The sequence below is a fragment of the Clarias gariepinus genome, chromosome 7, assembly GCF_024256425.1.
Source record: "Clarias gariepinus isolate MV-2021 ecotype Netherlands chromosome 7, CGAR_prim_01v2, whole genome shotgun sequence".
Taxonomy (NCBI): Eukaryota; Metazoa; Chordata; class Actinopteri; order Siluriformes; family Clariidae; genus Clarias; species Clarias gariepinus.
The window spans coordinates 8885373-8897561 of NC_071106.1; the positions used below are offsets into that span (position 1 = coordinate 8885373).

The window sequence follows — 12189 nt, forward strand, 5'->3', positions numbered from 1 at the left end:
CAGCTTCTCGCTGTTTATCCGAGCTTCCGAAACAGAAAAGGCTTCTGTGTTCCGAGGGCTGGACTGAAATCTTTTCACCCCGAGGCTTTCTAACAGCGTCCTTGATGAATAACCAACGTTACTGGACTTTCCGAGCTCTGCTCGCGCTCGTATCGTTTTTTTTCATATTCCCCTGGCTCGCTCAGAAATATTCCGTTTCTTTTAAGATCTTGTTTTGAAGCAAAGAATACCTTGAATAAAATCGAATCAGGTTCTGCAAGCAGATAATGTAAGCGCATGTAGCATAGCTATGATCTACAGACTAAGATTAGGAGAGAGAAATAGCGATGATTGAGCGGATAACGACCCTGTCAGACGCATTGCAGATTTGTCACGTCCGAAATGCCTGGAATGAAGGAAACCACGTCAGCCTTTTATGATGGTTGTATTTTCAGATGCCTTGAAGTCTTGTCGTTACGCTGGTAATTTAAGATGCGGCAGGAGACAGGAAACGAGCTTGCTTTTGTAAACGTATAAACGTAAAGGCGTCAGTGTTGAACGTTATAGTGGCGTTATGTCCAACTCCAGACTTTTGCTAGCATGTCAGCAAGCTTTGTTGTAGTAATTTTCCTGGATCCAAGACGTCATCGTTGCCATGACGACGCTCTCGCCCAGATAAACCCGGTAACTAAACGTGTCGTTTCTGATGCTTCGCTCATCCCCGCTCTGTAGTGAGACCGCTCTGAGATGTTCCATTTAAATATCGATTAGATGAGTGTCTGAGAGGAAGGAAGAAAGAAAGAAAGGGGGATCAGCAGGGAGAAAGCGGTGCTGGTTGTCGTGGCGACGCCTCTTTCACTTTGTCACACGGTAAATTGCAGTGCAGAGAGATTCTTTTAAAAGCTTCGCTTTATATAACACAAATTCTGTCTCTCGTTATGTCTTTCTGGTGTTCTCTATTTATGTCTGTCTCTCTATCTGTTTCTGGCCATCTGTCTATCTCTCCCTCTATCACACTCATTTTCAGTCGTGCTCCAAGTATTTCTCTTTTTCCTTTTTGTGTCCCTGTATCTCTCGGTCCCTCTCTCTCTCTTCGTCTGTCTGTCTTTATTGCTGTTTATCTTTCTGCCCATCTTTGTTTGCCTCCGTTTACATCACTCCCTCTTTCCATCTCTGCCTATAACTCTTTCTCTCACTCCCTGTCTGTCGATATGTTAGTTTGTCTCTCTCTGTCTCTCTCTTTGTCACTCTTGTCATATCTCTCTCTCTCTCTCTCTCTCTCTTTCTCACTCCTCTCATGTATCTTTTTCTTTCTCTCTTTCTGGCATTCTCTGTCTCTCTCAGTGTATCTCTCACACTCTCTCTTGCCATCTCTCTCCATGTATTACCTTCTAGCGCTCTCTCTCTCTTTTTCACTATCTGTCTTCAGAGCAGTATATAAATGGAGAACGCAAATATGCTGTGTAAAACTCTAGGGAATCAGGAACACGCGCTACTCTAGTGTTTGCTCCGAATGATATTTGCACTAATGCTACTGTTATTGTGTGTGTATTACATTAAGGAATGATTACAATACACTGCATTACAGTACTTCCTGTTGTTTTGGGGCATCAGCTTTCAGACAAACCTGAAACCTGAGCACTAAAGCCGACAGTCCTCTTCATCTGCAGTGACATTGTGACTTTAACCCACATGATCTTTTCATTTATTCATTCAACAGTTTCAAAAACTAGAAGCAAATTAATGTGCTCTATTTTATTTCTTGCTTCAATTTAAAGCTGTTTTAGCTGTATGGGGTCATCCTAAAGTGATTCGACGCTGTAATAAAACAGAGCGCTTTCCTCTCTTTTCAACGTTCAAAGTGTGCTTTATTGGCACAACAGTATGTATAATGTCACCAAAGCAAATTAAAATAACAAGAAGTATAAACAGATTGTCAGTAACAAGTTATAACACATCTCTTCTGTGTGGTTTTTACAAACAAGAATTTCAGCACATTTCAGTGCATCCAGAAACAAACAAATAAAAAAATCATCTAAAATCTTTGTCTGAGTTGACATCTTGAGTTTTTTTGACGTTGTCATTTCTGTAGGGACTTTACAGGGTGAGAGGGCAAACCCCCGGTCCCAACAATGTTCCTTTCACATCCTGGTTTGGGACAAGTTATGTTTTTGTAGAACGATTTCGAGGATTTTTCAGTTCAGCAATTATATTTAGAAATAAAAGATGTCATCTCTTTTCAAGGATGGGACTAGTGTTCACAAATATGCTTTGAATATACGGTTGTGTGCGTTAAATATATGTTTTGTGTCTTTATTAATGAGTATTACATTAGTATTTACTTTCATCCACTTCCATCTTCTACGTTTTGTAAGATTATTACGTCTTTTTTTTTAATATATACTTTTAAGTTTATGAGCAGTTGGATCAATGCTGCAACCTACTGACCTGAAGTGTGGTGCAGAAGATAGTTTTGTATGTTAAATACTTACATTTACAGCATTTAGTCCATATTATAAAAGTTTATAAAACTTTATTCTTTAAAACTAGAAAGAAACATAGCTGCTTGAAATACACAGACTATAAACGTTAGTGCTATGGAATCTAATTCAATCGAAGATCCTAATGCATAAAATCGAGCAGACAGACTAGATATGATTTACAGTTCTATTAAGAATAGAGATTAGCTTGGAGTACTCCTTTTAAGTTTGTGTACGGTTTCTGAGGATGTAGGAGGGTAAACGCTTTAATCAAGTCCTCTCTGTGTGTTTATAATAGAATGTAACATTTGTTTTGCCCAAAATTGCTTATTTATTAGTCTTTCACCTTTTTTGTTTCCCCATTTAGATGGTTCCACGGTAAGATTACGCGGGACCAGGCTGAGCGATTGCTTTACCCTCCAGAGACAGGGCTCTACCTGGTGCGTGAGAGCACCAACTACCCTGGTGACTACACGCTGTGTGTAAGCTGCGAGGGAAAGGTGGAGCATTACCGCATTATCTACCACAACGGCAAACTCTCCATCGATGAAGAGGAGTACTTTGAGAATCTCATGCAGCTGGTGGAGGTGAGGGATGCGGGATGGGAACAAAATGTGACTAGCGCATCGCCTCACCGTTAGGATCAGTGTGAATGAAAGTTAATAATGACAACAGCGTTAAATTTAACAAGATTGTGATTTCCTGTCAAGTACGCTCTCTGCTAGCTGGCTAGTGATTAGCAGGCAAAACATATCAGCTAGCTGAAAATCCTGTTTAAGCTTGCTGGCTAACATAAGCTAATATCAGTACGAACTAGAATAAATCTTCATGACTAGCAGATTATTTTAAAGTTTACTAAAAATCCTGTCTTGTTAGCTCACGTCATCTATCTGGCTAGCAGTTGCTTAGCTCGCTGGGTAATTTTAGCAGGTAGCCAATTTTAGATAGCTTCCTAATATTATTGGGAAATATTCAAAATATTTATATGAAGGGTTTGGCGTTAAAAACTGGTAGAAATCCCATCGTTTCACTCACATCTGTTAGATGGCTAACATTAAGGGTATGTTTGTTAGCTTGCTACAGTAGGTGATATGGTAGTTTGTTGGATGAAGTTTTCAGTAAATATCATGCAACCTCTTATCATCTGACTGGCTAATGTTAGCGGTAACTTAGCTAGCTGTAGATAATGCTAGTTTGAATCAATGTTGGTTAGCTAGCTAAAGCTATCAGTAAATCTTATAAACATTTATAAACAGAAGGGTTTGATATTTTAAATAGAAAAAACTAATATACTGTTAAATTCCTGTCATGTTTTCTTACATCATCTAGCTGGTTAACATTAGCAGTTTTTTTTAGCTATCTGTGGATAATGTTAGTAGTATTTAGTCATGTGAAATTTAGATAGCCAGCTAGCTGACATTTTTAATAAAAATGTTATTTTCATATGTTTATAATGTTTATCCAGCTATCTAAATTTTACATGACTAATTACATTATAAACATATGAAAAGTAACATTTTTATAAAAAATATCAGCTAGCTGGCTAACATTATTCCTCAACTTAGCAGTTGAACCTACAGCTGTTAATGTAAACTGTTGGCTAGCTGGCTAACATTATCAGTAAATATGAAAATTTATGCAAAGAGTTTAAATATTTGTATTTTTTAATCCTCTATCTCATGCTAGCTTAATGGGTAATGTTAGCAGTTAGTCCATGATGGTTATGTCTTCAGTATTTTTTATTTATGAAAAGAATTTAACATTTAAAATAACACTCTTGTCAGAAGTCCTGTCAGGTTAGCTTGTGTCAGCTAGCTGGGTAACATTAAGAGTTATGTCATGCTAGCTGGGTAGTGTTCTGTTTTATTAATTTAAAAAAAATGATGTAATTGTTCATTAATACTTATCATTTATCCTTAAATCTTTAGCAGTTTCTTAGCTATCTGTGGATAATGTTAGTCAGTGTCAGTTAGCTGGCTAAAACTATGAGTAAATATAATAAACATTTCTGAGAAGGGTTTAATGTTTTAAATGTAAAAAATCCTGTCAGGTTAGCTTGTGTCAGCTAGCTGTCAAAAATACTCAGCAAGCTAGTAATTAAACTCCCTGCTAATGTTAGCAGTGAGGTGATGTTAGTTATTTGGCTTATCTTATCAGTGAAAATAATATTAACGTTTATGTAAAAGGGTTTGAGAATTAAATTTTATCCTGTCAGAAATCCTGTCATGATAGCTTATATCAGCTAGCTGACTAAGAATTCCTCTCTGGTTGGTTTGGGATCTAATGCTGGTCATTAGCTTGTGTTAAGATGAACAGGTGTTTTTAGTAAATATATTGAACATTTTATGAACAGGATGTTTTGATGTGCGAGCTAGCTAGTGTACACTTAGTATAGATTATACACACTTGAATGCATCAGCATCAGACTTGTGTGTGTGTGGTTTAACTGGACGGACTTAAGCAGTTTAATAAGCAGGATTTTATGTTTTGTGCACTTAAGCCAGTTTCCTTTTATTGCTGATACTTTCTCAGAGCGTCACCCATTCTAGTCATACTCCATAAGTGTGTGTGTTTTTTCCTTGCCCTTTATGTATTTCGGCTTGCTCAAGGATTCCGTACATTCCTCTTTTGTTTTTTCTTTTTGTCGTTCCTCTCCCCACCCTTTTCGATGCCTGTTGCGTCAGGCTGCATATGACTTTCTCTCACGCTCACCCGCTCTCTTTCTCTGGCTCTGAATGTCTCCTTCTCGCTCTATCTTGCTGTGTGTTAGGAGATCTTTTATCTTTTAAACAATTCTTTCTCTACTTGCTAGTTGCTCCTTGACATTTCTGTACATGATGTGTCCGCTCACACTGCACACTGTTTCTACATCTTCTCGTCATTATCGCCCGAGGGAGCATAGCTGGAATGTTATTGGCGTGTGTAAGCTTGCATGTGTGTCACACACAGCTCCTTTCCTCTACTGACATCTGCTGGAAAAGTGAAACTATGTTAAAAAAAAAGTGTCAAACAGGAAATATTCTGCGTTTTTGTTTTGTTTTTCCTTGCACAAACCGTGACTCGCTTGTAGCCGAATTAGGTGTAGCAGTGCGAAACCCGAGATCCTTTGTTCTCTTTACAGCCTAGTTTGTTAGGGAAATAAGACTGTTTATACAAAATAAACTCACCTCCTGTTTGTGTGTGTGTGCTCAGCATTACACCAAAGACGCTGATGGCCTGTGTACTCGATTGATTAAGCCAAAGCTCATGGAGGGAACAGTAGCAGCACAGGACGAGTTCTCCAGGAGTAAGTGCACACACACATACATCTTTATATACATGTATAAAAGAACGGCGATAACATTTTTTTGGGTTTGCATGCATTGGTTTTAGTTATTGTAATTTTCCACAGTTTGTGCAAAAGTCTTCGTCACTATATTATCTTTACTACAAATGTCGATCATGTCTGCTTTATTATGTACAAAGCATTTCACTTTTTCCAAACATACCATTAAAATGAATAAATAAGTACATATTTAATAAATAATAATACATACAGAAGAATGTTTGCATGCCTATAAATAAAAAATAAAAAAAAAGCAAATATAAAAGCAAAATATTACATGACAAATCAGTTTTTTAGATGGAAGCAAAAAAAAAAAAAAACCCTAATGTAGGCTCCTGGGTTTTGCATGAAAATAGAAATGAGTGAGTGTTAAAAAGTTACCAGAAGATCTCTAGTACTACTCTGGCATATTATCCAACATGCTCAGTAAAACTTAACAGCTGTTTTATTTATAATCCTGCAGACATCTGTATCTAACACTGATTATTTTCAAGCAAAAAGTTTTCACACAAGATACTGTGTTTATTGTATTCTACTTTAGTGCTCTTTATAGAAGTAGTAAAACATTTATGTAAAAATGCTTTTAAAAGCATCTTTTCTTATGATTTTTTTTTTCTATGTTCCCAAGATGTTTGCACAGTACTGTAAGTGAAACAGATGTTTTCCTGAGCGTGCTTGGTAGTTTTTCTGGTAACTTTGTCACACTGTTTTCATGCAAAACCCAGGTGCCTCCATTAGGTCTTAAGACAGGCACTACATCTGGTGGCTGCGTTTTGCACTTTGGGTGAGAATTGAACCCAGGCCTTCTGCATGGCAGGAAGCCTACAATTGCCTTGATGTATTCTCTGCCCAGTTTGATTCTCAGTCTTAACCAACAAACCTGACAGGCGGTAGAACGGCTCTCACTAAATATATTCTGGGTTTTTACTGTTGAGATTCTCAAAGGTGTAATAATTTACTGCAGAGGTCAAGGGTCAGGATTAGGGTTCGAGATTTTATACACATGTTGCAAATCTCTCTCTGGTCTCAACAGGTGGCTGGGCTCTCAACAGAAAGGACCTAAAACTCATTCAGGCCATCGGCAAAGGAGAGTTTGGAGGTATATCATCTCATCTCCTATTGTCTCATCTCATTATGGTGTGTGTGTGTGAGCACATAACATGACAATGACATTTTTCCCCCAGATGTAATGGTGGGAGACTACAGAGGGACCAAGGTGGCAGTGAAGTGCATCAAGCACGATGCCACGGCACAGGCCTTCATCGCCGAGGCTTCAGTCATGACGTAAGTGTCTACCTCTTCAGCTCGGCCTGGCTGATTTCTCCGCTCTCATATAACACTGCATGATTTGATTGCATTTATCAGACCCCTTACGGCACCACGCTCCCTCTAATCTTCAAGCACTCCTTGGCTACTCCCACGTCTCTTTGAACTCTTTTTCAGTTCTGAGAATTGTGTGCTGGAATGAACTTCCAAACAGCTGCGTTACTGCCTGTCTGCAATGAATTTCTAAAGACTTACCTTGACAAATAAATAATTAGATGGATGGAACCCAGATAAAATGTAAATATGTATAGATATAGAAAGAAAAAATATAGATGGGCAGATAGAAATGTATATATAAATGGTGATGGTCCAAGGATGGATAGAACAAAATGGAAGGCTATAAATAATGATGGCTAAAAAAAAATAGAGACAGATATAGAGCTACAGTACATGGATAGAGACATATACAAAGATATATATATAATACAGATTGAGTACATAGATATATCAATTGTGCGTGGGTGTAGATAGGTAGATAGATAGATAGATAGATAGATAGATAGATAGATAGATAGATAGATAGATAGATAGATAGATAGTTAGATAGATGGATAGATAGAGTAGATGAATGGATAAAGTGGATTAAAAACAAAACTGGGTAAAACTATATATATATATATTTAGAGAGAGAGAGAGAGATGACAAGTAGAGATGCATGGAGAATTTTTTTTATCGAAAGGTTAAATGATAGAGAAACATGAATGATGGGGGAAAGAAATGTATATTGATATAAATAAAGGTATATTAAATAGACAGATGTATAGAGAAGGAGATAGATGGGTAAATAGAGATGAGGATAGATATTAGTGAAAGTTGAAATTAAAGTTTATCATCTACAACAATTTTATTTAACACAAAAAATTAACTCTGAATATTTTTTTTTTTCAAACATTTTTAAAGATTCAGTATAACATTTTTACACCAACTCAGCTGCTACCAGTTTTTTTGTTTGTTTGTTTTTTTAACAAATTAAAGAAATCAAAGTATCAGCATCACTATTTTATCCTATCTTGGTATCACCTAGCTCTGCACTCTCTAAACCCTGTGAGGTAAATCAGGTGACATTGGAAAGAAAAAAAATCACCTGCATCATTGTTGATGCAGTCTCTGAACAAGTGTGTGTGTGTGTTTGTGTAGGCAACTGAGGCACAATAACCTGGTACAGCTGCTGGGAGTGATCGTGGAGGAGAGGGGCAGCCTCTTTATCGTCACCGAGTACATGGCAAAGGTAAGCGCTCGATGCTAAAGCTACTAGCTGCATCACACCCTGCGATCATCATGGCCATAATGACTGCGATTGATACCTTCTCGGATAAAACCCATCTGTTCATCTGCCCTCTCTGTGACCCCCTTTACATACTGTATGCTGTGTCTTACATTTAATTTTATTTTTTATTTATTTTTTTGAGTGAAATGTCACGAAGTGCATCAGCAGTCAGACTAAAACCTGTTAGGAAAACGTCTGGGGGCAGCTTCTCAGTTAGGATTACTAAACTGGGGTGTCTTTCTTTTTTCCTCTCTCTGTCTCTTTTATTCACTGTCTGCCTGACTCTCTGTCTCTCACATGCTGTCATTCTCCCAATTTTTCTCACCATTTTTCACTTCTCTGTCTGTCATTGTCTTTGTTTCTCTTCCTCTCTCTGTCTTATTGTGTCTTTCTGTCCCTCTCTGTCTAACTCTCTCTCTCTCCTTCTTTGTCTCACTCTGATTGGCTTTCTCACTCTCTCCCTGTCTCATCCTTTCTGTCTCTGTTGCTTTCTTCACTTAACTCTGTTATTCTCTTATGGATTAACTCATCCTTTTTCTCTCTCTATCTCTCTCCAGATTTACGATAGTTTATTGGCATGAATAAATATGTACATTCGTATTGCCAAAGCTTAGAAATAAAGTTACAAGAAAATAACAGGAGGAGATGGAGAGAGTAATAATAAATAAATGTATATAAAATGTAAGAGTACAGACGTTTAGTTAAAGATAAGATAATTCTCATGAGCGTTTTAAAAAAATCTCTCTCCCTCTCTCTGTCTTTATAACAGGGGAGTCTAGTGGACTACCTGCGCTCGCGGGGGCGCACTGTGCTCGGAGTCGAGTGCCTGCTCAAATTTTCACTGTGAGTTTTGGTTGTTTCATACTCGAGCTTTGCAGGCTTCATTTTCCTCCACATTATTATAAACCATCCAGAGCAGCCATCTGTTTTCATCTATTCTCTCTCTTTCTGTCTCTCTCCGTCTCTCTCAGTGATGTGTGTGAGGCGATGGAGTACCTCGAGGCCAATAATTTTGTGCACAGGGACCTCGCAGCACGGAACGTTCTGGTATCCGATGACAATATCGCTAAAGTGAGCGACTTCGGTCTGACCAAGGAAGCGTCGTCCACGCAGGACACGGCCAAGTTGCCTGTTAAATGGACGTCACCCGAGGCACTTCGAGCGAAGGTTACACATAAAAAAAATAAATAAAAAATCTAAGTCCAGTCTTGTGTTCAATACCGTTCTTTCTTATTTTCAATCAACACGTATTAACTTCTTACGTTCTTTTCACAGAGGTTTTCCACCAAGTCGGACGTATGGAGTTACGGCGTCCTGCTTTGGGAGATCTACTCCTTCGGGCGTGTGCCTTACCCCAAAATTGTAAGAAAGTTTACCCTAGCGTGTTTAATCTGATTGTACGATTTTTAGGTGAAAATCATTGTATGATTTGATGTAGCATTTGTTTGACCACTAGAAGGCAGTGACGGCTTTGTGTTGAGTTTATTGAACATGTCCGAGTCAAAGATATGACAGACTGAAACGGATGTTACCTAGGGCTTGAATTCATATCACTAATTAATTATTCAACATTGTTTCTTTTTATTTTCATTTTAAAAATGTTTCGAGTCTTATCTCGATCCAGAACATCCTCAGTGTCTGAAGGGATTTGTTAAATTGAGTTTAAAGTACACAAGATCTACAGGGAAATAACGTGGAAATAATAACATTGTTTTAACGATGAGACCAAGACGGAGAAAAGGTTTTCCCAGACCTCTTCTTATGGGGTTTACAGACACCAGATCAGCATAATTCAGTATTAGTTTGCTGAAGGTCAAGGTTGAGGAGCCTATTGGGGGCGTGGCGGGAGTGTACTCATCAGGAAGAGTGTTTAGTCCAAGTAAAATTTAGTCTGCTGTTTTACAGACTTGCACTACAATAATCTTGTTTCAGTTGGGGGGAAAAAACATATATACAGTAATATAAAATAAAAATAATAACGTCTTGTTTAAACCAGGCTAACAAGTACCATTTTGTTCTGGTAGACAATTAAACAGTCACATGATAATGAAATTCCACATGCTGATTGGTTATATACAGAAAACGAAATCATAAATTAAGACTAGGAAAGTGCTCTGGTAGAACTTGATGATGATGATGATGATGATGATGATTGTGTGTTTAGCCTCTCAAGGACGTGGTGCCGCGGGTAGAGAAGGGCTACAAGATGGACGCGCCAGACGGCTGCCCCGCCGTAGTGTACGACCTCATGAAGCAGTGCTGGACCCTGGACCCGGTGATGCGGCCCTCGTTCCGCATGCTGAGTGAGAAGCTGCAGCACATCAGAGCTAAAGAACTCTACCTGTAAAGCGGAGGAGGGACGATACCATGCCTACTTTTTTTTGTCTGTTTTTTTTTTTTTTTTTTTTAACCCATGAGGAGGAGGTGGGGGAGACGGATAGAGACGCAGCAGGCGCTTGCCTCATCTAGCGGCGTCTCAGGCTCCAGCTTGTCCTTTCATTTGTCTTTTTTTTTTTTTTTGTACTGTTAATCTGGACACACTCGTACTGTGTTTCTGTGGGGAGTGGAAGCTTATTAGATGTACTGTGCCCTTTTTTTTTGCCTTTTTTTATTACACCATGCTGACATTTTTTGCCTAAAAGTATTTGCCCCCTTCTGCCTCCCTCCCTTTTTCTCTCTCCCTCTCTCTGTCCTTCTCTATCTCTCTCTATGTTTCCATGACTTAAACAGGAGCAAGGCTGGCCTTTTTTCCATCGTTTTTGTCATTGCGTTGCTTTCTCCCTTCCTATCTTTCTCTTTCTTTAAACCCCCTGTTTGTCTCTTTCTCTAAATCTTCAGCGTTCTAGCTGCATGCATCTCCTCCATGCTGTATGTGGTATGTGTTCGAGTGTGTGTGCGCGGCGTACGCTTTGTGCCTGAGTGCCTCCAGATGGCAGGACCGATGCCTCTCACGTCCCCCTTTTCTGCCACACGGACTTGTTTTTGTTTTTATTCATTTTTTTTATTCTTTTTTTTTTTTTAATGATTGTCTTTTTTCTGTCGTTGTTGATTTGTTTGTTGTGTTTATTTGCTGTCTCCTCACGTCAATCAACACCTGACCTGGGACAAGTGCAAAGAGCTGGAACGGTGCACACATTCTCACACACACACATAATTATGTACACACACACACAAAACACATTTACACATGCATTTCCCAGTAGAGCTCAAACTGCGCCAGCTAAAACAGGACACACAAAGCAGTTTACCCATAAACCCTCGGGATGCGGGGGCGGATGGATCCGAGTACGGTAGAACTCTTCATGCGTGAGCTTGTTTTATATTAAAATGTATTTAAAGGACTTGAAATAAGAGGAAAACCTGAAAAAAGGCAACGACGACTCAACTGACAGACGTGCTGAGGTGATGAGACGAGTGAGCAAGCAAGATAAAGAAAGACCTGGGGTTAATCTGTCAGTGCTTTCAATGTTCATTGTTTGATTATGCTGCCATGATTATGAATAAATCATTCCATCAGACCAGAGTGGTGTGTGTGTGTGCGTGTGTGTGTGTACATGGTCAGAGATGAGGGGAAAAACACTCAGAAATTGACCTTATTACAGTTGTCTGACACACTGGTGTGTGTGTATGTGTGTGCTGCTGCTATTTATGTGTGGTTTGAAAGTATTTATCAAAAAATGCCGTTTAGGCTTGGGTACAAATGACCCTTCATTTAGCTCCGCCTCTTGCTGTTATTGTATCTTGCAAATTGTCAAGCCCAGAACAACAAGGCTTGATGAATTGCCGTGTGTATGTACTGTACGGAACAATAT

The 12189-nt window shown here is 38.8% G+C and overlaps 1 protein-coding gene across 3 annotated transcripts in view; it reads left to right on the forward strand.

Moving 5' to 3' along the window:
- Positions 1–11895, forward strand: part of LOC128528272 (tyrosine-protein kinase CSK) — a 36870-nt gene extending 24975 nt beyond the window's left edge. For all 3 annotated transcript variants that reach the window (XM_053501042.1, XM_053501045.1, XM_053501043.1), the window contains exons 5-13: positions 2827–3046; positions 5652–5745; positions 6818–6883; positions 6969–7068; positions 8248–8338; positions 9147–9220; positions 9349–9544; positions 9653–9739; positions 10542–11895. In XM_053501042.1, coding sequence (XP_053357017.1) covers positions 2827–3046; positions 5652–5745; positions 6818–6883; positions 6969–7068; positions 8248–8338; positions 9147–9220; positions 9349–9544; positions 9653–9739; positions 10542–10724 — 1111 coding nt within the window. In that variant the 3' untranslated portion in view covers positions 10725–11895. The remainder of the gene's footprint in view (positions 1–2826; positions 3047–5651; positions 5746–6817; positions 6884–6968; positions 7069–8247; positions 8339–9146; positions 9221–9348; positions 9545–9652; positions 9740–10541) is intronic.
- The last annotated feature ends 294 nt before the right edge of the window (positions 11896–12189 follow it).